Below are 27,244 nucleotides of genomic sequence, written 5' to 3'. Positions count from 1 at the left end.
GCAAACAATAACGGTTCCCGTTTTTTTACAAAGCATTGAACAATAATAGTTGAATTTGTTGTTATAGTATATTTGTTGCTTTATGTGACATATACAGATAATATTTTTATCATGTCCATGTGACACAAACACATGGCAGAATGAAATTTTCTTTTAGTCACTATAAAGATTATTGTTTCGGAAGATTTCAGTACGACGGTTTGAGAACGTGTTCAGTTGTAATCAGATTTACCCCAACAACTGCTGTCAAAATAGCTAAAAAACTATGTTTAACTTGATATTCCCACAGTTAAATTTCTTTTGCAAGTTGTGAATACAGAACTGATATACATTGAACCCGTCCGATCATATAGTTGCAGGAGTCATTGTAGGTGGGGGTGTAGATGAGGGTGAGAGTAGGTGTGTCGCTTTGCATTTTGCGTTGCGTTGCGTTGCGTTGCGTTGCGTTGCGTTGCGTTGCGTTGCGTTTTGTTCCCAAAGTAACATTTTGGCAAAACTATACTTAACTATACTATAACTATGCCTTAGCGCCGATAGTTGCCAACAGTTCACTCACGGTGAACTGGCTTATTGGGGTCATGGTATTTCATCTGAGTAGATACTCATGATGTCAATCACTTGATTGTTATGTACATGCTGATTATTTACATACCTTCGTCATACAGTTTTATTCTCACTGAGGGCATCTTTAGTGATCGTTACACAGTAGTGAGTGAATGAGCTTATTTCAGCAATATCACGGCGTGACAAGTGGGCTGCACAAATTGTACCCATGTGGGGAACTGAACCCGTGAAGAGCGAACGCTTCAACCACGAGACTAATTATAACCAATCGCCCCTAATTAAGCAATAATGCAACCCGAATCTTTAATCTACATGCTTTATGTAACAATTGTTTCAAGTTATATTTGTCAGCTCATTGTCCCACTGACCTCTAATGGCCATTTCCATTGTCTCCAGTGCTTCATTGACTTGCCAGGGGCCTTGTTTCTACTTAAATTGCAACAACACTGCCTGTCTGATCTTCTCTGTGACAGGTGGCCGTTTCCGAGCACGCCACAGCTCCTCGCAGTGTTGATATCTCTAACACCATCCCTGTAACAGATACAAGGAGGAACCAGCTGTGCCGGCCTCGGATTGAACACGCAGCGATGCAATCTCCTAACAGCGTGTGTAGTGATGTAGTTGTCGCGTGTAACCGGTCAGATTTGCCGTCTGTGCTACTTGTCCAATGACTATAGTCAATACCATGTGGGGAACAGGCATCGTTCTATAAGTGGCCTCTTTAAAACACGGACCAGTCTATTTTGCAGACTATTGACCGCTTCGCAACACACTGCAATTTTCTTTTCACTTGGATAGCCAATGCCAATCCCGGAGTGTGTGTAAACAACTATGGTGATGGAACATCGGAAAACTTTAATGGAGTGTCCCGGAATTTAGTCCCGGAAGGACATATCTGAAAAGCGCTCTCAGTCTTCCCCCGCAAAACGAAAGTCATTATCAGCTTTGTATAACGGACATTTACCAATCCAGCCACCGAATATCGGATGCAAACTAGATGCTGTAATGAAACACAAGAGCACCTGATGAACTGTGACTGATATTTTAGAGTTTGAGAGGGAACATAGGCTTGCACACCTGGTGGATGATAGTGGCAGGTATTGGGATCGTTTATGTTATGCAGTATAAACATTCAGGATTCTTCATGATCCTGGATCAACATCTGTATTTTGTTATCCTAACTGCTAGTTAACCGGTGTAGAATAGTAAACATGATACTATCGATTATGTGTATACCGCATTGTCATCGCCAGTGAGAGTGTGAATGTAACACGGAAGAATTACGTCAAAGGCGGTACAATTACGCATCCGTGAGCATTTCCAGGAAAATGCCATTAGAGATGAATGGTTCTATGTCATGTTTTCGGATTCCTGGTACTATACGAACTCCACATACAGTTGCCTCACATTAAAGGCAGCATGAAAGGATTGCGACGATAAATGAGAGTTATCGGAGCTGTGAAATTCCAGAGAACTAATGCTAGATGTGCAGGAAGAACAACAGATAAGAATCATTAGATATTCTGTGAACATACAACACAGACGACTCTATGGATATCAAGACAGAACACAACAGTGAAGAATCTGTGGAGTTACAGTGACGACAGCCCAAGAGAGCTCGGATTTAATATGAATATACAATTTCACGTATGATTAAATTTCGCATTCAACGGCGTTCTGAACATGAGTTATAGCGGAGACACCGGTGATCTGTACTCAGATTGGACGTGTTGACGTTAGCTACCTACTCGACAATGAGCCTCGATGAACGCCTGTTCTGTGACGACAAAAACAGCACGACGACAACCGATTCTGTCAGCAAGTCCATCGTCGTTGCATTGATATCCACGGCCATCATAGGCGGTAACGTCTTATGTCTTATTGTACTCAATTCACGTTGCACACGGGGATATTTCATGGAGTCAGCCCGTATGTTGATGACGTCGTTGGCGTGCACGGATTGTACGATGGGTTTGACGGTGACGGCGTTGTGTGTCTATCCCGCGTTGTACAACTGCTGGCCTTACGGGAAAACTGTGTGCAAGCTACAAGCGTTGTGTATTTCTAGCCTTTTCCATGAGTCCACGCTGTCCTTGACCTTGGTTGCCGTTGATCGGTATATATCAATATTTCACCCCTTACGTTACCGCTTGCTGGTGACTCGACACAAGGTCATTGCCGCCATCGTTGTAAGCTGGATGTGCTGTTTTACCGTCTATGGAACAACTGTGTTTGGTTTTGATCAATTTTATTACGACAACGTTGGAATAAATTGTGAGCCATTCTATCAAAACCCCTCCATTACGGCTACGGTCATGTTGTTATTCTATTTCATCCCTGCCGTCATCATGCTGGTCTGCTATCTTCGGATACTGACGGTTGCTACGCAACAGAAGCCAGGGGGCGCAACCCAGGCAGGAAAACAGGTCAGTAAGTCACAGCATAATTCTTTGAGAGGCTTATGTTGAAGCCATATATAGCCTACTTTGATGTTATTCAATGGAATCGGCTTCTTGTGGTTGCGCAACATTTGACGTCGTCAACGTTGAGGCTGTGTTTTACTCTGAACCCTTTCCTAATAACCAATAACTCTAAACTAACCCAGAACGTAAGTATTTACATGTTACACCAAAGCCCTTTACCACAAATAGTTACAATGTGTTCAGCTCATTTTTGCTGCCAAGTGATAATTCTAACGCATTGATAAAAAATCTGTTCAGTAAAGGAGTACCAGTCGACTAAAGACTTTACGTCACATCGGCATTATTTCTGCCGAAGATGTACCCAAAGAGGATTGGGACATGGCAATATCACTGTCATCTAAAATAATTTTGGGCTGTCACTCAGGTCCGGGTTAGAATTGGTCTTCTGCAACCAATGTTTGTCGTAAGAGGCGAATAATGCGATCGGGTGATCAAGTTCGCTGACGTGACTGACACATGACATCGTATATCAGTTGCATAGATCGATGCTCATGATATCAATCACTGCATTGTCTGATGCTGGCTCGATTACTTACAGAACATCGTGATATAACTGGACAGTTGTTGAGTGCAACAAACACTCACATTTTCAGTGTAGAATATCTAGAAAACTGTGATGCTAATATGATTTCTATGTAGCCAACAATTATCCAGGCTGTCTTGTAACTCACATACCAATCGACCTGTTTGAGTAAAATAGCAAATCAAATTGGCGCGTGAAATTTCGTTGTAGGTTCACCGAAATGCTATCCTTCGGGATTTAGGGGACGCTGTTGATTAACTGACTGACTGACTGACTCCAATACTTGACCTTGTTTCGTTCGGTATTATGGATATTAACGATTTTATTTCAACATAAAAGCAGAAAGCTGTCCACCAGTTGTTGCATTCTATAAGTTCGTCAACATAACGAAACATAATGATATTGTTGGGTAAACATAAAGGTTATCATTTGCTGCTTGTGAGACACGATGAAATGGATCGGCTTCTCAAGTAACTTCAGTAACTAATTTTCTTGGACAATTACTCGTGATATTAGATATATCTTGGTTAAACACGATTATCTAGATACGTTCGCCACATAGTTTGAATATGGTGTTTTCCAGGAAATGTATTCGGACTTCGGAATATTATAGGTGAAGTTTATGATTTCTGGATTCGATCCTTCGTATTGGGCTACACAGGGTATCAGGATCCGCTGTTCCTTGGCTTGTCCGTATTACACCCGTGCCGGTAGGTTCTAAGGCACTTGACGATACTTAAACAACGTTCAAAGACACCGAAAATACTCATTCACATCCATCAACTGTTTTGTAACAGATTGTATGAAATGAATGAATGAATGAATGAATGAATGAATGAATGAATGAATGAATGAATGAATGAATGAATGAATGAATGATATTCCAAGACTATCGGCGCAGGACACCTTGTAGGAAATCGAACCCGGACACTCCGCGGGAGGAGGAAAGGTTCCAACCAGTAGACTAACGCCCGTTTGTTCTAATGACATCGCTTTAGTACAGGTATGTCAAATGGGAAACGAACACGTAATTAGGACTTCGATATTAAAAAATAAGATATATGTCACTAGGTCTGCAGTCAAAACACAATGGTGTCAGATTAAAAAGTACTCAACTACAAAACCAGTACAGTCTCTATCATGTCACGATTGTAAGATTCCAAGATATAGATGAGATGATGGCGAACCCTGCTCTCGAACAATAGTTACAGTCTAGATGTATATGCGTCTCGAATCAATACTTGTGTGCCTGGGAACACCACAAGGAAACACGTGTCCAATACTCCGTAACAAAAAAACTATACACTGAACAATAAACCATTTTTCTCATGAATATATGGTTGGTCACCGAAAACGTACCAAGTAATAGGTTTCTTTTTTCAAGAAATAATGATACTGAAATATATATGACGCTGATTATGACGAAAAACCTTCCAAGGTCGTTTGTTGCAATTAACTATACAATCACTGTCTCATGTGACCATCAATCATGTCACACTAGCGTAAAAAAATAATTACCGTAGTACCAGAGACTACAAAACGTAGTCATGTAAAAATTTCCCTTGGGAACGTAAAGCACAACCGTGTAGATGTTCTAACGAGAACAGTCGTCGACAACCTGTGACGATGACTGGTGGGTCATGGGGTCTTGCTGATCAGATAATCCAGTTCGATCTAAATCCCCGCCAGCAAGGTGACTATGTATTTCTGTCCTAATGAAACTTTATCAATTATCACAGATCGAAACTTGGTCTTTCTTTTACGAGCACACTGTTTATATTTGTGCTTCACCTATTCCGACAATAAACACGTTTCTTTAATGATAGTCTTAAACAGTGAAACTGTAACTTGATGAATCATTGGTCAGTGAATGTATGACCGTCGAAACGGCTCAAGGCAGTCAAGACAAAGACAAATCCATCCGCCCACGTGAAGTCTTTTTACATCCCTTTTATGAATTTGGTTGCGACACACTGCCAAGATTGTTGGTTGGATTGTAGTTTAACACCAGCAATATCCCAGCTATTTGTCGGCACTGTTAAAAGGCTTTATCGTGATGCTTTCTCAAATGCACTGAAAGGTTGTGATCATGTGGAATATCTCGAAACAACTCACACAGAAAATAAGCAATTTGACGCGGAATGTAATTTGTTAATAAAACAGGTGTTGCCCTATTTCATTCCTGTATAACATGTTTTTAAACAAGAGGGGTTATCGGCCTACAGACTTATCACGTTTCTTGCATAAACTTGTACTAATATGAAATTTATATTTCCCAACGGAATAAACTCGTACAGTGTGTTGTGTGAACATCTATCATTGGTGACAGAATGAAAAAGAAACGTAGGAGAGACAATGTAACTAGGTTAGGTCAATCTCAAAGGACACTGGAGTTGCATTTGTCACAAGGACGGACTTCATAGGCTGATCCTGAAACATATAGTCTGTATAGGATAGTATATAGAGCCTGTTGCTGACCAAACCAGATCTTGCGGGGCACCATACTGATGCTTGTATTTTGGACCTACATGGCTGTAACAGCCACTTAGATACTGCTCCAGTCATTTGTGAAAGGCAGAACGGTGGTCACATGCAAATTTAAGCTACGAAATATCTTGATAATGATAATTCAATATCATATGAAAAACTGGTGTTAAGGTGTTTTCGAAAAGGTGAACATATCCTCTTCTAATGTACCAAACACATGAAAATGCATGTCAGTTGTTCCATTGAAAATCTAAATGTTTTAGTCAGCTTTGTGGACATGTGTCAGCCTTTGCAATGCTTTATTGCTCAATTACACAACGTCTTATACATACAATCGACTCTCAACAAAACTGAATTTTGCACAGTGACATGAAGTTTACACATCAACACTGATGATTTGAATAAAATACGTTGCTTAACAAACGATCGTTATCTTGTACGAGGAGGTGGGTGGAGGTGGGAGTGAGGTTGTAGGGTGTGTGGTGAGCACATGTTTTTGGACCAATTACAACATTTTGTGTTAGTGATCAGCAATTCGTCAGTGTCAAATGAACTCAAACGGGCTGTAATCCAGATTCAGTCTAACGTACATGCATGGATTAAAACACTGACACAAGAAATAGGTTATACATTATCAGAGACGGTTTAATTATATTTTTAAGGAAACAAATTAAATTGAACCAAAATTCGTCTGATTTCGTTGTCGAAGCCGGATGCCCCACTGCCATCTTTGAGAAGTCAGAATCCAAATTCAGACATACTACTCTGCTGATTCTAATTTTGGGCTAAAGAAATAATTAAGGGGAATTAAGGATTTGAACGATTTTGTGAGAGTTTTATTTTCTGTTGAAAAGTCGTCGCTCCTTGAAACCAGAAGCGTAGTATTATTACATCTTTTAGATCCTTGCAAATCGGAAAGCAGTGTTAATGTCCACGACGTTGATGGTTGTTGCCGTCATCACACCCCACGGCAGCTGACAGGGGAACAATGGTTGCAAATGTCAAACGTATTCTCATCTATCTCTCACATAGAAACTACACAAAGTCCCCACATGAATGCCTACTCGAGTATAATGGCTTGTTCAAAATTGTCATATCTGCAAATGAACACGATATTTAACGAGATACAAAGCAGGGGTGATTGCTACGTTCACAGGAAAGTGATTTACACAGTTCAAGACGAACGTTTTGTATAGCAATAAAGGATATATTTTTAAAAACCCACACTTTCACTTAGGTAATTGAGCTGAATTTGACTTCACGATGACACTATTTGGAATTTCATGATGAACGAAACGCAAGTGTTACCGTTTGTAGATTACATGGAAGGAGTCAATCAATCGTAAGACAAAAAGGTGTACCCACGTGATATACTGAACAGCAAAAGAAACGTTATTTTCGGGAAAATGAAATCTCATAAACGTAAGCGTTCATATTTATGGCTTCCAATTTATAATTTGACAAAAAGCCAGATTTGCGTTTCTTTTGCTGTTCAGTATATAGTTTTTACAAAGCTGGGATTACAGTTGAAAACGTGTCCAAGTAAAAAACAATAATGACCTTGTAAGTGAGATGATTAGTTCAGATGTTTGGAAATTAATGTGGGAATATGAAACCACACGTCGGTGGGTTTTTCGGGACGGTGGATAGATTTTGACCATGCATCAAGGGATTCAGCATGTCATGGTATTCCAACAGGATCAGAGGGTCCTCATATATAGCTGATGAAGAGTATCCTGTTTAATATTATAATACATTTTTGTACATGAACAGTTGAACGGTAAATGTATTTCTTAGTATGTGTGCAACATTTCTGCGTGCATATGTGTGTGAAGGGAACGTGAAGATGATGATTATGTGTTAGCCTCTCTGAGTGTGTCTGTGAACGTACGTGTGTGAAGGGGAGGTGATGATGATGGTGCTGTGTGGGTGTCTGTGTAGGTATGTGTGTGACGGGAAGGTGATGATGGTGTTTTGTGTGTCCATGTACGTATGCGTGAGAAGGGAAGGTGATGATGATTGTGCTGTGTGTGTGTCTGTGTAGGTATGTGTGTGAAGGGTAGGTGATGGTGATGGTGCTGTGTGTGTGTCTATGTAGGTATGTGTGTGAAGGGGAGGTGATGATGATTGTGCTCTGTGTGTGTGTGTGTGTGTGTGTGTGTGTGTAGGTATGTGTGTGAAGGGAAGGTGATGATGGTCTTGCTTGGTGTTTGTTTTGTTGACGAGAAGAAAACAGTACACTATTGCAACACTGACACCGTTCTGTTCATCAGATCTTTTATACTGAACCCTTTCTCATTCTTGTAAGGTTACATTTCATGTGACTGCTAAGAACTTTTATGTTTTTGTAAAACATTATTTCGTGTACTTGAGTTGAACTGTTAAACAAAAACGTAGGTGCAACATAATGAAGAAAAATGCTTCTTGTTTTTTGTTCAAAGTAAATTTGTCCTTAGAAACAAATATTCTCATGTATCTTTGCTTGTTACACTGTTTCGGCGAAATATATAGTGGATACTTCGGTCTAGACCCCTTTTATAATGTATTCAACACACTGCTTTTTAGCATGCCTCATGTCTGTAAATCACTGACACTAACTGTATATATATCCTTTACCTAGCACCAGTGGTATTATAATAAACAGATTTAGTGTCTATTGAAACATATCACACACATCTGCAGACTAGTAACAATATTCAGTCGACTAATATTGTACACAGGAGAATCAGCAGTATTGAAAAGTAGCACTGTGTATGTTATTTGCAATCCCATTTCTTAATTATGTATAAACATATCGCGATATTTTCAGGATGTACTCATAGTGACGACTTTACGATGCAAAATGTTTTGTGTTAGTCATGGAGAGGACATTTCGAATCTGTGGGCATCTTTGACAAAAATAAAATTGCAGCTCGCTATTTTGACTTGAACCATACGTGACCGTGTCTTGTTTCAGATAGAAACTTGACTTGCCTGAGTATGCGTTCGTGTCAGCGTTATGGTAGGAGGTGGTCTCCTTTTATCGAAATAGTTCAAAGAATATATACGTCAGAGGTGCATGGCTTGCACTGGACACGACTATGCTGTTGAATGAAACATTCTGCATTAAATGCTTCCTTGTGGTCCTGTCAGTATTAATAACGATCTCAGCTTTCTCTTAGCTAAGCGTGTTTCCTCTTGACTGCATGATAACTTGATCCCTTGGATGTTATAATTAACACCTGCCTTCTCACTTATCACCCTCGAGTACGAGGTCACCTTGAACTATAACAAATTCTCAAATGATGTTTTATGTGAGACAAGACACGTTGTGTTTCTCTTACACCTCTGCCATCACTCGAAAGCGATCCAGAAGTGCAGGTTCTTGAATGCCTTACGCCCGGATTGATACTCCCTTCTTTCAGTTGGTTGTGGTGGAGGTATGGCTAGGAATACATGTAGCCCTCACCGCAAGCTTTCTACAGATGGCATCAAATGACGCTGTATCTGTAACATTACTATTTATATGATCTGTTATGAATAGCATTCTTCTAATTGTTTGCGACCCATAAAAGTCCGGGGTAGAATAGGCCTTCAGCAACCCATGCTTGCCATAAAAGACGTCTATGCTTGTCGTAAGAGGCGACTAACGAGATCGGGTGGTCAGGCTCGCTGACTTGGGTGACACATGTCATCGGTTCCCAATTGCACAGATGGATGCCCATGATGTTGATCACTGGATTGTCTGGTCCAGACTCGATTGCTTACAGACAGCCGCCATATAGCTGGAATATTGCTGAGTGCGGCGTAAACCTAAACTCACTCACTCTAATTGTTTGCACATTATATTCCTAGTTTCTGTGTTTCCTTCGTTCTGTTTCTAGATGAAAATGTCATCCTTTACTTAATCGCTCAAAATTTTACCTTCATTAAGTGAAGAATGACGTTCTTGCCTTTTGGGGATCAAGGGGTTACTCATTCTGGAGTAACCAGCCAGATTCCCATTAGAAGTAAACTAGCGGGGATAATTACATAAACATTAGACAAAACGGATCACTCTCACCCCTTACGATGAATATAGGTTACCTAAGGACATTTTTACACGGATTTTCACGATACATTTTATATTGATGACAGTCAGGTCAGTACCTATAGATATAGATAGGTGCTTATCATAATTCCTGGTTCAAAACAAAAAGATGCACGGATAGAAAATAATGTTTGGATTTGTATTTTACTTATTCAGTTCGTGCAATGTTTGAAACTTTTACTTAAAAAATAGAATCAAGCGAAGACGTGATGAAAACCTTATTTTATGTATTTGTATCCATAACAATAACATTAAAGCTTTTGTTGTCCCTCATTCAAAGTTAACACTGGACAATACATAAAGAGTTGAATTAAGGAAAACGTTGATTTTGGGAATATTTATTGCTCGTATATGAATTCAAGATGTTTCTTATTAGGAATAGTTGTGCAGTCATTATCAGGGTGTGCAGCATTGTTTCGGATGTAGATGGCAAGATGAGTCAGATCTAATCCTTTGTCAACTTACTCCGTTCACCTCCACAATATGTCCAGTGGAGAATTAAGTACTAGAATAAAGCCTTTTTCTAAATTCCAAGATCCAGTGTTACAATGTCCATAGTGAAACAACTCATGTTGGCGAATCTGTCAGTTGGTGGCCGAGTATATGAAAATAATCGCGTTAAAATGGGGTGATAACGTTAAGTTGTTCTGTACGAATACAGGAAAAAATAAGTAAACGTCTCTCATGTGACTTGTGGGACAGGATATGGAGAACAGCTATATCAACACTATGTATTATTGGGCTCACGACATTGTCGGATTTGTACAGTCCACATTTCGCTTTTTGTAGAGACTTCCCGTGGAACGGATTATTTCGTTTTTATTTATAGGAGCTGAAGTATGAATATACTACGTGTCCATCCATGATTTACTAACATGAAACATGTAAATCCCAGTCTCGATTTGACGTAGTAACACCCAAAGTTCCCAGCCGCATTTCGAGACAATAATACGTTAACGAGACACTAGTTACGGGTAATGGTCCATCAACGTGACATACAGTTGTAGGTAATGCTACGTTAAGGAGACTCAAGTTAAAAGCAATAGTCTATTAACGTGACATACAGTTGTAGGTAGTGCTACGTTAAGAAGATTCAAGTTAAAAGCAATAGTCTATTAACGTGACATACAGTTGTAGGTAATGCTACGTTAAGGAGATTCAAGTTAAAAGCAATAGTCTATTAACGTGACATACAATTGTAGGTAATGCTACGTTAAGGAGATTCAAGTTAAAAGCAATAGTCTATTAACGTGACATACAGTTGTAGGTAATGCTACGTTAAGGAGATTCAAGTTAAAAGCAATAGTCTATTAACGTGACATACAGTTGTAGGTAATGCTACGTTAACGAGACACAAGTTACGGGTAATGGTCCATCAACGTGACATACAGTTGTAGGTAATGCTACGTTAAGGAGATTCATGTTAAAAGCAATAGTCTATTAACGTGACATACAGTTGTAGGTAATGCTACATGAAGGAGACTCAAGTTAAAAGCAATAGTCTATTAAAGTGACATACAGTTGTAGGTAATGCTACGTTAACGAGACACGAGTTACGGGTAATGGTCCATCGACGTGACATACAGTTGTAGGTAATGCTACGTTAAGAAGATTCAAGTTAAAAGCAATAGTCTATTAACGTGACATACAGTTGTAGGTAATGCTACGTTAAGGAGATTCAAGTTAAAAGCAATAGTCTATTAACGTGACATACAGTTGTAGGTAATGCTACGTTAAGGAGATTCAAGTTAAAAGCAATAGTCTATTAACGTGACATACAGTTGTAGGTAATGCTACATGAAGGAGATTCAAGTTAAAAGCAATAGTCTATTAACGTGACATACAGTTGTAGGTAATGCTACGTTAAGGAGACTCAAGTTAAAAGCAATAGTCTTTTAACGTGGCATACAGTTGTATTCCTACATTCCTACATAATTCCTAATCTCATCTTCTGCTCAGGAGACACCCAGCATATATTCTAGAATAGAAATGTCAGTAGTATTTGCTCCAAGTTTATACTTCAAAGAAACACACGTTAACAAGACGATGTTCTTTAACCATGCATTCTCCGTCGATCTCTGCTCAGCGCCAGGCTCTGTAGCTGAGCACCAGGCTCTGTAGCTGAGCGCCAGGCTCTGTAGCTGAGTGTCAGGCTCTGTAGCTGAGTGCCTGGCTCTGTAGCTGAGTGTCAGGCTCTGTAGCTGAGTGCCAGGCTCTGTAGCTGAGTGTCAGGCTCTGTAGCTGAGTGCCTGACTCTGTAGCTGAGTGTCAGGCTCTGTAGCTGAGTGTCAGGCTCTGTAGCTGAGTGCCCGGCTCTGTAGCTGAGTGCCCGGCTCTGTATCTGAGTGCCCGGTTCTGTAGCTGAGTGCCAGGCTCTGTAGCTGAGTGCCCGGCTCTGTAGCTGAGTGTCAGGCTCTGTAGCTGAGTGTCAGGCTCTGTAGCTGAGTGCCCGACTCTGTAGCTGAGCGTCAGGCTCTGTAGCTGAGTGTCAGGCTCTGTAGCTGAGTGCCAGGCTCTTATTGTTCTTTCAAGAAGAGATTATAAAAAGAAACTGATGTAAACATCCTTGACACACTGCATATACAGGGGAAGAAGAAATTGATGTGTTTAAGTCATTGTGTTAGACTATTTACGTAAATACCAACTTCAGTTCTTCAGTCGAGATGTTCACACATGACAGGCTGAACAATATAATACAATAAACCTTTCCTTTCGTTCAAAATAATTCTTTGATCTAAAAATCGAAAAAATATTTCTGCGGGAATATTTCTGTAAAATAATCTATTTGACAAACTTGCACAGTGCTCCTACGACAAACTAGAATATAGGAAGAAACATAATTCACTTTCATGTGCGTGCTTGAATATCTAAAAGACATTAAGCATATCCATGCTACTTGTCTTTGCTCAGTATCAAATTTGATATCTCTCCTTGCTGGTCTGTGACAGCAATATGGCGACTGCCTGTCAATAATCGGGTCTGGACCAGGATATCTGAACAAATTTGCTTGGGATTATTCTTCTGTTCTGTTTTGAATGATTTGGTAAGGCTTTGGGTTGAATATAACCCTGTGTACTGTCCAAGAGCGTCCGTCGTGGTCGCTCTCGGGTGGTAGTTTAGGATGGTGGACAAGAGACAAGGAAGACAAGAGCCGACGGTAGAGATGAAGACAGCAGCAGCCATGTTTTATTATTGTTTGGTTGAATGATGGTAGAAATGGTAGACACAGTGGTCAACATGTGACAGAACGCACATCAGGACTGAAAGGCCAAAGATCCCGATGTGGAGACCCGCTCTGTCACTTACACACATATTAGAAGTCCGACGGCGATTCTTCATCGTCGACGTAGTCGTAGGTGGGGCGACGGCCTTGGCCGACACCCGGACTAGCCGCACAATCCGTCCACTTCTGTCGATGATCTAGTCTCCATGGATGATCTTGCTGGTTGATCTCACTGGATGGTCTCGCTGGATGGTCTCGCTGACTGACCATATCAGTCAGGTTTTTATACACAGGGCCATTACGCCACATTGTGCAAGGTCACTGGCCCATGCACATGTAGACACGTAAGATTAGGCGGTGCTAAGTGACATGTATTGATAGCGTTAGAGAATTAAGGGTCCTGCCCGGAGGGGAGTTTATGATAAGAGGGGATACACCGAATGTTTGCTGGATACATTACATAGACAAAGGGGATAGAATTTCGGTGCACCCTGGACTTATGTTGAAATAAATAGATCGTTTGAATAAATGAAGTTTTAAGCAAACTTGTAGAAATGATTTAGTCTATGACAGTACCATACCCACATGTCGAACTTTGAAATATTCGCCGAAAGAACATGATTGCCCACTTGTCCCTGAGAAATGTGTACACCAAAACCTGATGCAGCTTTTCAGCTTTCTTTTCCAGTCTGAAAATGGAAAGTGTGCGCCGGTTTCACTAGTCTCATTCACATCCAAATGAATGAACATGGCATTTAACAATTATTGACGAATGCCAGATTTTTGAGGTACTGAAACCATCCGTGTTTTGATGTTACCAACCCGTGCAGAAATTTTAGATAAAGAAACAAATGAGTAGGGAGGGAAGTACAATGGGTGCACAAGACAAACATACTTCAAGTCATATTTCCTAAGATAACCTGGACGTAGTCCAGGATGAAACTTTCAGATAAACTTTATTGAAGTTTACATCAGATGGACTTTAAACATGAGACATTTTTATCGTTGGGTGGTCTTTTTCACTGAAATTCTGGACCTCGCACGTTGTATTGAATCGAACCGAACCCTGCAGCGTCAACATTAACCACAAGCTAATATTTGTTTGGGTTTTTTTTTGTTTCAGTGTCGTCCTGCGCTAGAGATGAGGAAACATTATGGCCGCTGTTCACAGGAATCGCTGAAGGCAAACATCAATACTCAGTCAGTGGTAAGATTGGATACGCTTTTCCTAAATATACTGATGAAAAATAATAACTAGACACAGTACCAAGGGAATTATCTTCTTGAAGTCACATCGACCATTCATCCTGGTGAGCTTGTTTACGATGTCGGTGACGCGACAGATACTAAAACCGCTTGGTACTCGGGAGGGCAAGGGGGTAGAATATGTTCCTGAAATCATCTACTTGGGTCAAGTCAAGTTATTGCGGGCGCATGACATGCTCCGCTGTTAAATAGCAATAGCGTCACTGAAGAATGTATTCTCAGAGGGGTTATGCACAATAAGATGTATGTTTCTTTTGCATCAACAATACAGCTGACTTGTGATGACAGAACTACTGCATTGTTAAAAATATAATGGCTTAGGTCATTGGCAATGTGTCAAAGCCCTTTATATTCTATTTGAACTAAATAGCCAAGTTTCTCATTTGCATTGCATGACTGACAAGTTGAGTTTGAGAAAGTATCATAAAGGCCTATGTCAGTTACAGTATTGCCAAGGGAAATGGTGTCAGAATCCTACTGCACCTTGCCAAGTCTAGACGTTGTAATGAGTGCCCAGTGTGTAATGGAGACATTGCCTTCTTGTGATTAAGGTAATGACGCGTTGCTATGACTAGATTAACCTTAACGTTCGTTATTTAGCGGACAAGTTAGGGCTTGTTGGAAAACCCGAATAGTTCCTTCTCTCTCCAAACTGGGTCTGGTCTTATTTGTTGTAATATGGTTTGTATCAATCCTTTATCAACATTTCACATACCAAGTAATCTTCCTTCTCACTTTATTGTACCCGAGGTATTTATTGGAAAACAGCATTATAGTAACGTACACATATCAGCTCGATATCTCTAAATCAGTGAAGTAATGTAGCGAAAGCGATAAAGACTACATAAAGTCAATGACGTTTGTAGTTGCTTTAGCCCTCCATGGATGCACCTTGATTCAGGGACTCGATGGAAATAGGTACCGTTGAAGGGAATACACTTGGTACTTCAAAACCTGTGGCGCTCACCCAGATTAGAATTGTTCTTGAGCAACCCAGGCGCTAACGGGATCTGGTGATCATGCAAGCTGACACGTATCATCTTCTCTCAGTTGAGAGTCTGGTCCAGACTTGATTGTTTAATGACAGACACTGCCCTATTTACATTGTCAAACAGGTCAGAACCCGACGTCCAGGAACCAGCTGATCTGTGTTTACATTTGCTGTATGCAGGGAAAATCTCAATCATATTTACATGCAGGTCTAATGACGTAATCTTTCAGTACTCCGTTCAGGTATCCCGTTTAGCCAAAATATCCTCAATATAATAATGGACAGGTTAGAATCCCTATGAATTGCGATGCCAGCCGCAAAACGATATTCTCAAACGAACCAAATCTGGTGACCTATTCAGTTATAAAGACGAAATTCTTTTTCAGCTGTAGTAGAGTTGCTGTTACCGATGGATGCTTTGTTACTAGGACATTGAGATTTGCTTAGCATAATTACGGTAGTGGTTGAGAACACTAACGATCGTCGCTAAAAATATTTACGTAATTGATAGAACATTTCCACAACTCTTAACAACATTGTTAGAGCGTTTATGTCAGTTGTATAGAACATATAGACACTAGCTGTGAAGGTGTGTAGCATTTGCTTTGAACAGTTAGTTACGACAGTGGTTTAGGACTGTTTATTAGAAAGGCTTGTATTAAACAATCATCCGGTGAATTAGACTACTCGGTATTGTTATGGGGTACTCAAGCAGTAGACGTGTAGTCCTCTTTGATCATCCTTCTCTGTTGAACGGATCAGCACTATGACAGGCATTCTTTTTATATGGCGTACAAAGCATCCCTGAGAGGCTACAGCTGCTGGCAAAATACACTCTTTTCGATGCAGTACGTACTGGGTATTCTGGGTGGATTACGAAGCAGTTATACATTTTGTTTACAAAGACTGCCATGGTGACCAAACTGTCAAACTTACACGAAGAAAGCATGAAGATTAAGAGCTGGGAAACTCCTTACCACCATATAATCGGAATACCATGAACGCAAATGATGAATAATTCTACAGGAAAATAGCATAGTTTAATCCGGCAAATGCTGTGTCCTATCAGGACAATCGTGTAATTGGTTAATCTGATTTCTGAAAATTGATGATGGAACATATCATGCTAGTGAGTGAGTGAGTGAGTGAGTGAGTGGGTGAGTGAGTGAGTGAGTGAGTGAGTGAGTGAGTGAGTGAGTGAGTGAGTGAGTGAGTGGGTGAGTGAGTGAGTGAGTGAGTGAGTGAGTGAGTGACTGAGTATGGTTTAATATTTCAGCACCAGCATAGCAGTGGACACCAGAAATGGGCTTTACACATTGTACCCATGTGGAATTGAAACTGTGTCTTCAACCTGACGCGCGAACGCTGTAACCACGAGGCTAAACCAAGACGGGGGAAGAAGATGATTACATTTCAAACACTGCGTTTGTTTCACTGCATGAGATGCTTAGAGAGTTTGGGCAACTGTAGGAAACAATGAGTGACATTATGGTATCTACCTTTCATTCCTAGCCCAAGGATAGACGCTTTATCAGGTGCAAGCCTGTCTTCATTCCAGAGTCAGACATCTACTTTGTAGCACATCAAAAGTTTCACTGAAACGAACTTCTGGGATCCGTCTCAGTCACATGGTTCGTGTTGCACGTAAACTCCGCGATAATTAAAGATCTTTCCACACAGGTCAGCTTCCTGTTTCAGGCGTTAATATATACCTACAAGGCTGTCTCGTCTGTCGGTCCACGTTGAGAGATATCGCCCCTGGGCTCATTCATCGGACTACTTGTGATTTAGATTTAGAGCATGTAATCCGGGAAACAGACAACGCAGGTTGTTGATAGGCACATGCGCACCTGAGGTGTCGGAAATCATCTCGCAAATGACTGAAAGTATTTATCTCGTAGTCGGTAACATCATGCTTGCATCACAACGGCATATATATGAGTTCAAACCAGACAAATCATTGGTTGGCGAGGTACGAGTATGTACAGATCCATACGGAGCATAGGTCACATATCCCCGTAACTGTGTTCAGCAGCCTGGCGTAAGTTTGGAGTTCAACAATGAAGATCGTATAGGACCTGTAATGTCTTCTGAGGTATGGGAGCTTGTATGAAGCTCACCCCGCTGTGAATGGGTACCCGTTAGAATTAGTAACGTGACTGTAAACCTTCTAACGCCGCGCATGCACACTGGGTAATAACACCCAGCGAGGAGAGCATTAGCTCGAATGCATGCATATCAACTGAAAGTGGAATTTATGTATTCAATAAGTTTGGATTTGATGTTTTATAAATGTCCACATTCTTGTGTTACTGGGCTTACTTTAGAAGGCGGTTCAGTGGGACACATTGTTCATCTGACAAACCACACGAGTTGAATGCATGTATTTTTGTCTAGTCAATAAGCAGGTAAACGTCTTTGCAATAGATGTTTGTCTGTCTTACTTAAATGTTCCGTGATGAAATGGGGATCATGTTCGACTGTCTTACAAATGAGCCCAAAGTGGAACACCTTGTATATAATTCAATCTTGGTTTAATCTGACACACCACATGTGGGAAATGCTTGTATTTCTTCGACTCAGTATCAGTAAGCAGTGGTAAACGACCTGGAAATAGACGCTGCTTTACTCGCTCTCTGTCATGGTGTTTACACTGACACACCTAATGTAGGCGGCCGAAATGGGCCCAGGAACAATGCACCAAATAGTTCCCGATACACCACGCTTCCAGCGTGTATTATTAGTATAAACACGCGCGTCTCTGAAATCCACAGATGGCGTAGCTGTTCCGTCAATCTTCTTCCAGCAGGTGTTTCAAGATATATTCAATCAGGAAGTACCATGTTTCTGTTGGTCAAGGTCACACAAGAGATCCGGCTTCTGATTGGTTCAGAGCATTCGACTGTCGTGTGTCTAATAGCAGTTCATATCACCATTCGTCTTTGTTAAATCTGACACGCGATTGTTTTAAAAATTTATATTTTACGAGTATGTGGATCTAGTGAAGGTAAGATGATTATGTATCAGTCATCAAATAATGATTGCAGCCGAAATTGATAAATCAATCAGCTCCCATGCAACAGTTCGATACAGCTTTATCCATGGTATATAACCAATTTATGTTTATGGTCCTCCATAAGTGGACTATGCTTAATGATCTCATTTCCAGTTCAGGGTTGCCTTCCAACAAAGCTATCTTAGAGCTAAGTCGATCGTAGCTGTTGTTGTGTAACACTGACTTAACACTGAGAATAATAAGCAAACGTATTATCTTGTCACAGGATCGTTTTGTCTATCACTGGATTGTTTCGTCAAGACCTGATCGTTCTTCGGGAGGCTGTCTGGCTTTCACATATTAGGTTCCTAGTTAGCACTAGTTTGCTTTTGTCTATGGATACAGTTTCGACGAATACTAGAGGTATTATGGACGTGGTCGTTATATATTTATAGAGGTATAGGGGGCGAGGTTCTTATCCATAATATTAATACAACTCTATCGAAGGCACAAAGATCTCAAATCACATTTGCACACCTGGATGCCAGGTAACTAGATCATCGCCTTATATTACGGTTAGCCCAGTTTAGCTCAAGTCTGGCCCGCCTCTCTCGGGCATCACAAATTAATGCACACGATTACGTCACGTCTTTAATCCAGGATCCGCTGACCTAGGGCTCAAATATCGCATATCCATGATTATGGCCCTTTGTGGATTTTTTATCAGATATCCAGCCATGACATAGTGAAATAGTAACACGAACTTGAGTCCTACACGTAATCTGAGTGACATGTGCATTAAATAGAAGTCCCGGCAGATCGTAATGTTCTCACTCTCGGAGGTTAAGGGTTTTCCTAGTGATTCTAGTACACCAAAAGAAGGAATATTGCGGCCCGATGAGATCAAAGTTTCGTCTCTCTTCAAACGATGTAGATGCCAATGAGGGGAAGTACACACGTTTCTTACAAGCAATAATGTATTTGATACAAATCCTATGGCGTCGGGGTGATATCCAAGAGCTCATTGGTAGATTAATCTTGTAGATCCATTCCAGGCTTATCTGAAGGCAGGGATATCGTCTTTGATCACGACCAGCACAGTGTAGCGCGGTAGACGTGTTGTACACATTGGATAGAATGTTATGCCGTCAGTGCGTCTTAAAAAAAACGTGAACTGGGCTGTGCTTTATGAAAGCGGTAATTGAGAAATTCACATCTGCCAGGAATTACAGTTTTGGCGAATACTGACGTGGCACCACATGACACACATCTATCACATATCACAACTCACAAATCTGTTGATATTTCTATTTGTTCATAGATGTTCCCGAAGAAGAAATGCTGATGAAGGAATTGTCCGCGATTAACTTGACATAGTTGTAAGATATATTTCCTAAACAAGTTTTTCATACTATGTTTTACTGATACCAATATCTGGGTTTGCAACTGCCAAAGACTCTTTGGACTCCATGCAATCCAGTTAAATTGATGCTCATAATATTGAAAGACTTCCGTATATTTATAAAGCACAAACTGTCACGTGTGCGGTCCGTTTAGAGGGGTTAGACTAGTAGAAAGATTGAGGTTGGAAAGAATAGGAAACTTCAAACGCTGAGACAAGCACTCGGCAAACGATGGGGGGATAAAAGCTGAAAGATTCTGTCACGTCGAAGACCTGGGTTCGATTACACACTTGGGTACAATGTCTGAAGTCCCATTTCTGGTGTCCCCTGCCACGATAGTGCTGGAATATTGCGGCGTAAAACCATACTTACTCACCCTTTAGTAGGCAAAGGAATGTGTTTTGTCTCACCATCCGCTCCAAAGTAACTGATTACTGAACCCAACACCGTGTCTTTGGGAAGACGTGCTTTCAGAAGGTGTCACAGCCATGTACTTACTGATATCGCCGTAGTCCAAGAATCAGAGGAAGCCCGAAGATACCACGTTTGGAACTTGATGATAGCCTGTCTGGGAACCAAGTGTTCTCGGATAAGGTCACCAGACATGTATTCAAACTGTCGTTCTGAAAGTTATTAACGCTTCTGAATTCCTGGTGAGCTTGGTCAATACAAGGCAAGGTCTGTGGCCGTACAATGGTTCATGTCATCTTCTGAAGGAACAACCAGAACAATTATGTCGAGGAAGTTAATCCGACAGTTGCTTCCTTTCACTGTCCTGCTAAGACTCGGGTCATCTGCAGCCTTTGCTTGTAACAAGTCACTAACGTGATCGGGTGATGGGGCTCGCAGACTTGACTGATACATGTCATCGTATCCCAGTTGGGTGCGTATGGGAGATCTGTATTGTAAACGGCAAAGAAACATATCAACTCAAATTTGGAAATGTATTGTTTTAATGACTTTGGTTGGACACAATAGGAAACACTGACACAAGGACACGGGGACGACGCTGGATGGAAGCTGAAAGATTGTGTTAGGCTGTCTTCGAGACTGAAACTAGAAATATTAAGCTCCAATTATGAATAATCCAATCTGGTCCGTCACATCCGATGTTATCGTTATTAACTATCTACTTCACCAGTCACAACACATATTATTATTTTATTGCATACCTCACTTTTACTGCAGTAACAAATCCAAAGTTGGTATCAAGAAGGAAATCCTCGAAAGCGTTTATCAATGTGGAATTTCCTACAATTCCTTGAATATTCCAATGACATATATTTACTGTTTAGGGGTACATCTCGTGGAATCCCAGGAAATCAAACCCGGACCTTTGACGTTACGAGCGAACACCTAAACCACTGAGTTAAATCAACATCCACCTCAGAAACATGCTTTAGAAAGTTGTGTTTAATATTTGAGAAAAAACAACATTTTAAAAAGAAATCTGACACATTATTGTAATCCTCAGTCCAAATGACAACTTGGTAGCACTCCACAGCCTGAGTCTTACCGCAAGTAAGATAATCTCAAACTTCAATATTACAACGCATTAGGAATTAACGACTATATAGATTTAGTAACAGAAGCACTAGACGTCCATCACGAAGATAGGATTATCCTCACATTAAGGCCCCGTCCTTAACGTGTTAAAATCAATAGCAGCAGTGTCCGAGTCACTTGTACCGAGTACCGTTAGAACAGCTGCATATCGACCTCATCGGACAGCCTAGCACGACCCAGAGCTATCTTACAGTAGTAAAACCTTCCTTTACGAACAATGACGCTGAGTTAAAATATAAGCAAAGTAGCCCACTGGTATCTCTCTATCAGATTCCAATCCAGAAAGAAAAGTTGTAACCATAACTGGTTTCAAAAGCATTTAGGACCGATTCCAGTTTCACTATTGCCTGGTTTAAATATACATAAATATCTTTCTGATAAGCGCTCCCTGTGGACTGATCTACAAATTCAATTTACAGTATTTCGTAGTAGTTGTAGTGCAGTTTGTGGTAGAACCTTTCCTTTCTTCGTTAATGATGTCATTTGTGAGTCTCAGTTCAGTTTTATGTCCAAGTAGATATAATATGCCAGTGTCTGGACAATACACCTGAGTTGAAGGTCAGCTTCTCGGTATGTAATCAAGTCACGTCTTATACATATCTAGATGACACGAGACACTATCTATAAGATTAATGGTTCGATTACGCGATAAAAACCAGTAGAGTAATCTGGTTTTATCATCTCTTAAATTAATCTCGCAGCTTGAACCAGATCCAGACAAACGATTATTGGGTTTGTTCATGTTGCAAGAGATGACATATGTCCCCAGTATATGTCTCCAGACGGATGTTTCTAGTGCACGACATGGGGCACCTTTTCACCCATTGTAATTATGCTGTCTAGTTCAACAGATAGTTTACTGAGTTTATGAGAAACAGCTAGTATCCTGATCCAGGATGTTTAATCCAGGATGTTTAAGACCAGTTTTTATATTTCTAAGGTTTTGGTTTTTGGTTGCATTAATAACACGGTTGGATGCCGGTTGAAATCTCTTGCAACAATGGGCAGGGTGTGGGTGTGGGTGTGGGTGTGGGTGTGGGTGTGGGTGTGGGTGTGGGTGTGGGTGTGGGTGTGGGTGTGGGTGTGGGTGTGTTTTTCATATGCACATAGATCTGAAGACAGACGAAGCTGAAATTTAAGCAAAGCAAAAAGCCTAGACGACATGCAACTTGGGCCGGTCAGCAGGGACCAGAGAACATCAGCCCTCTCTGTCTCGTTCTATGTGTTCCAAGTTCCACGTGGGTGTGTACCATTTCCAGGTCGACACATCTGGCCTGCTGTTGTTCTTCACGGACTACTAGAACAAATACTTGTGCTCAAAGCAGTGTTTATGAAACTTTCAAAAGGGGGTCACCTATTCCTTTTGTTAAAGCTCTTCTGACTTCATTAAAAGACTGCACAGTCTGGCACAGTCCGCGCAAAGGAGACACTTTCAGTCCTTCATTCTTTTCTGATATGTATTCTGAGATGTTAAAGGCCATACATATATACGCACAAACAGATGATTAAACTGAATTTGTTTTTAAAAATCAGTCATTACACACTGCCAAGGTGACGTGTTCACGCCCCCACAACCCTACTTGTTTACTTAGAAACGATGCACGTTAAAACGTTCAGTGACAGGCGTCAGGCGTGTACATATACAGGCATACATAGGATGCTAGCAATTTAAAGTTTAAACTCTAGCCTGAGTATGACAACAATGTTGATTGGGTTTACGCCAACAAGATTTCAGTTACATGATTACAGGTCCGCTTTCTGTTTAAGTAAAGTGAAGACTGAAGCATACCGCTTTGTTGCAATCCACCGCCCTAGGAATGGGGCTGACAAATCAACACATAACTGGAGCAGGCCGGATTTATCATAACGTTATTACAATATTATCAATCACTTATAATGTCCAACGTCCTCCTTTGTAGTACCAAGTCCAGATACATTGATAATGGATTTAGTGATCGAGGTCATTGATCGATATGTTGATACAATTTAAACCAGTATCTTTCCTTGTGGTCGTCAACTGATGTGATGTTCTTTGATGCCACATTTATAATATTTGAACTGAATTAATGAATTGTGTTATAAATGCCCATCCTTTGTTTGTTTAGTAAACATCTTTGGGGCCTTTTGTGAGAGTTGCCCTGCACACATAAAACACTGACTATCATCTACATGTATCAATAAGAGTACTAAATCATCACATGTTTTGCCTGAAAACATTGAGATTGTACCGACCAAGGCCGTCTGCAAACCCACCAAGACCCCAACAAGGCCACGGACTGATGCTAAACAACAGAAAGGCGACGATATTGATGACGTATTCATCTTAGTTGAAGAGTTGCACTGCAAACATTTCAAGAAGTTAATTAGTATCAGGCGCGATCTTTAGGTAGTCAGTATCGCGTGTTCAAAAGTGAGATATTGCGTTTATCATCTGTCTTGACAAAGATCAACAGGAATAAGAAGATTGTTAGACATATTCACAGGTCAATATCGACAACCATCTCCATACTGACACTGCATGGCATAAATAAAGTGATTACCAAGTTCATGATTTGGACCCCGTTCAATATGAGACAGTAGGGCCACAATTGCAGGGCTAGGTTAAAGAATACGGATTTCGATCACCTCAAAGCTTCAATCGCTTCGTGAAAGTTGAACTAGACACTGGTGAAGATTAATTGATGGTCGGTTAACACATGTATCTGTTGTGACACAGTCTGGTTGTAATTGGTTTGTGCAAATGAATCAGTAATGTTCTTTTGATTCTTCAAAAAAAATGTTTGTCGACTGGGAAAATTAGTTTCTTGACAACCACTTATGTTTCAATGCATGCCGAGTGCTACAAGTCTAGAAGAATATGCTTTTCCTATCGCTTTTTCTGTGATCAACTCATTTCGTATCCATTTACTCCCATGTTAATCCACCATTTGTTTTATGAAAAAAACAATCGGCATAAAACCTTTGTAATCAGGCTGATACAAGGATGAAATTAATTTCTCGTTTACATGTTTAATGATGGAATTTACCTCTGGACAGCAGGTGGTCAAGTGGTCAGACGTGTTGCAAGTCACCGTGAATTGCATCTCTGGGTCGTGTTACTATTCGATGATCATAATTTCAGTTTCATATTGTAGCACAATAATGTCAAAGTAACAACCCTTTCCACACACGTTTGAGATCTTTGTTGAAAGGAAAGCCTATTGTACAATTCTGGCAATATTGTAGCATGTGCTTATGAATTCGTATCTTAATAGTGATGGTACCAGATGTTCGCAAAAATTCCTGTCCCATCGGTGACACCTTCATAAACACATAATCCTCTCAGAAACAAGCTAACCTGTTCGCGCTCTGGTTCAAAAGACAAATAATCAACAGAAATCTGGCAAAGGAACAGCAAGGAACCCAAACTAGCCATGTTAGTTCTTATATATTAAAGAATGTACATGTTTAAATGAAAATATTCTCATAGAAGCTCTGACATAAATGAAACAAACTGCCAAAAGTGCATGTATTAATCATTTGTCTGTTTCAGAGTTCCCGACGTTCTCTCAATCTGAAGGCAGCCAAGACTCTTGGCCTTATCACAATTGGATTCTTTGTAGCTGTTACACCGTGGACTGTCACACAGTTAGTGATGGCGCTAGGAGAGGTGAAGGTCAACCCCCTCCTGGACTTCTCGGTCACGTGGTTAGCGCTAAGCAACAGCTTCTGGAACGTCATCATTTACTGCGTGACAAGCACGTCCTTCCGTCTAGCTGCCGGAAGACTGTTTTCCCGGAGACAGTCAGAAGTGCGTCGAGGTGTTGTACACCCGCCTAGAGTGGAATTGTTGACGACTCGGAGCACAGTGGTTGATTCCTTTGAGCATATCGCATGCAATGGAAACACCCACGAGGATTGGAATGGTAAGAATGGTGTGCATGTGAACGGTCACGGACGATACAACCCCGGGAGTTGTAACAACGGTTCAGATTCGTGGCGACGGACTCAAAGACCTGGTTCTTCTGGTGTGCATCAGTGCAAGAGGACATACACGGAAGTTCCCCATAGTGGTACCCATCCCTGCCATGGATGTGACCGTGAGGTGATATTTCAGTATGAGGAGGATATTGTGTCGCAGGACAGTTTCCACCTTTCGAGGACTCACAGGAGGAAGTCCACAAGACTACAAGACTGTCTTTGTAACAGGACAGAATCGACGCCAAACATTCCGGAAATCGAGGAGTTTCCCCTCGACTCTATTATCAACACCGGGCATTCTGGACTGAATTTGGGTAGCAGCGACAGTAGCGGCTCCGACACCATTCTACAGTCCGACTAGTGCCAACCTAGCATCTCCATGGATGTGACATGTCTAAAACGTCTCGTCGTTGTGAATACTTACATAACTTTCGTTTGGATACTTTGTGCGAAAATACTTTCAGAATTGTAAAAATCTATTTTCCTAGGTGTTTCTTTGTACGGGATTGCTTTGTAATGGACTACTTTCAATTTTAAGAAGCAACTTTGTAAGAAGCTACTTTGCAAGGTGCTTGTTTTTTATTTTAAGATTCCTTTTTTCTGTGAGACTACATTTGAAGGGGCTGCTTTGTCAGGGACTACATTGTAAGGATAAGGAGTAAGTAGATGTCTGATGAAGTGGAAGACAAGCATGTCTGATTCTGAATTCTTTAAATATGGATGCTATAACAGATGTTCTAGAGTGGATGATAAACTGGCACAGTTGAGTGGATTTATATGCTGTCATTTTGATAACTCAAAACATTCTCTGAACAAAATATATATTTATATTAACATAAGAATTATCTAGTATTCCATTACAAAGAAAGGTCATTGCCCTGTTGATCACGTTAACACACCAGCATCAAAACCAAGTCCTAGTGACAGAGAGGGTGTTGATGAAGAAATGGGACAAGGGTAGTTTCAGCAAGCGGTAATATAAAAGATACTTAAGCTGTCGACATTCATTCGATGACTGAATGCAACACTGTCGGAGCTGCACATGACATGGGCCACAGTGGTGTCGTTGCAGTCACAAATAGAGATTATCTTTAATCTTAATCTGCCAGTGACCCGTGAAGGTCCGGGGTAGCATAGGCCTTCAGCGACCCATGTTTGTCATAAAAGGCGACTATGCTTGTCGTAAGAGGCGGCTAACGGGATCGGGTGGTCAGGCTCGCTGACTTGGTTGACACATGTCATCGGTTCCCAATTGCGCATTTCGATGCTCATGTTCTTGATCACTGATCCAGACACGATTATTTACAGACATCCGCCATGTAGCTGGAGTATTGCTGGGTGTGGCGTAAAACTAAACTCGCTCACTCACTCACGCACTCACTTGCACTTTGTGCACAACGAACTTGCTGTTTGCATGATTTTTGACCCAATACCATATTGAAAGGTCTGTCAGTATGCACAAACTAACGTCGTATTTAAACCATGGGATGTTCTTCAGCAACTGTGGCGAAAGATCTTTGGCGAAACCTCTGAAAACGGCTAAGGTGCTGACTACACATGGATTACTATTGATTTATTTCGAACTTGTCTGCCAGAGACAATAAATGAATAGGAGAAATATTAAAAATACATGTCGTGCAGTATGCTGGTAAATACTATTTTCTATATGTGTATATTTGTATAATGTATTTGTGAAATATAATGACATGTTTCC

At 40.8% G+C, this 27,244-nt stretch overlaps 1 protein-coding gene and 1 long non-coding RNA gene across 2 annotated transcripts in view; one reads left to right on the top strand and one right to left on the bottom strand.

The window, feature by feature from the left end:
• LOC137265875 (uncharacterized) overlaps nucleotides 1-17,206 on the bottom strand; it is a 21,859-nt gene extending 4,653 nt beyond the window's left edge. The window contains exon 1 of the long non-coding RNA XR_010954949.1: nucleotides 17,106-17,206. This is a non-coding gene — a long non-coding RNA (uncharacterized lncRNA). The remainder of the gene's footprint in view (nucleotides 1-17,105) is intronic.
• On the top strand, nucleotides 1,164-27,244 carry LOC137265874 (beta-3 adrenergic receptor-like). Its single transcript, XM_067801336.1, has 3 exons — nucleotides 1,164-2,990; nucleotides 14,473-14,556; nucleotides 25,103-27,244. The coding sequence occupies exons 1-3, from the start codon at nucleotides 2,319-2,321 to the stop codon at nucleotides 25,889-25,891; spliced, it is 1,545 nt and encodes a 514-aa protein (XP_067657437.1). The 5' UTR covers nucleotides 1,164-2,318; the 3' UTR covers nucleotides 25,892-27,244.

The sequence above is a fragment of the Haliotis asinina genome, chromosome 15 (assembly GCF_037392515.1).
Source record: "Haliotis asinina isolate JCU_RB_2024 chromosome 15, JCU_Hal_asi_v2, whole genome shotgun sequence".
Taxonomy (NCBI): domain Eukaryota; kingdom Metazoa; phylum Mollusca; class Gastropoda; order Lepetellida; family Haliotidae; genus Haliotis; species Haliotis asinina.
This window is presented reverse-complemented; position numbering and strand designations above follow the sequence as displayed.

Excerpts from the sequence above, each read along its gene's own strand:
- LOC137265874 (XM_067801336.1), top strand. The coding sequence starts at position 2,319 with ATGAGCCTCGATGAACGCCTGTTCTGTGACGACAAAAACAGCACGACG. Across the intron at positions 2,991-14,472 it reads CAACCCAGGCAGGAAAACAG|TGTCGTCCTGCGCTAGAGAT; the intron begins GTCAGTAAGTCA and ends TTTTTGTTTCAG. Across the intron at positions 14,557-25,102 it reads ACATCAATACTCAGTCAGTG|AGTTCCCGACGTTCTCTCAA; the intron begins GTAAGATTGGAT and ends TGTCTGTTTCAG.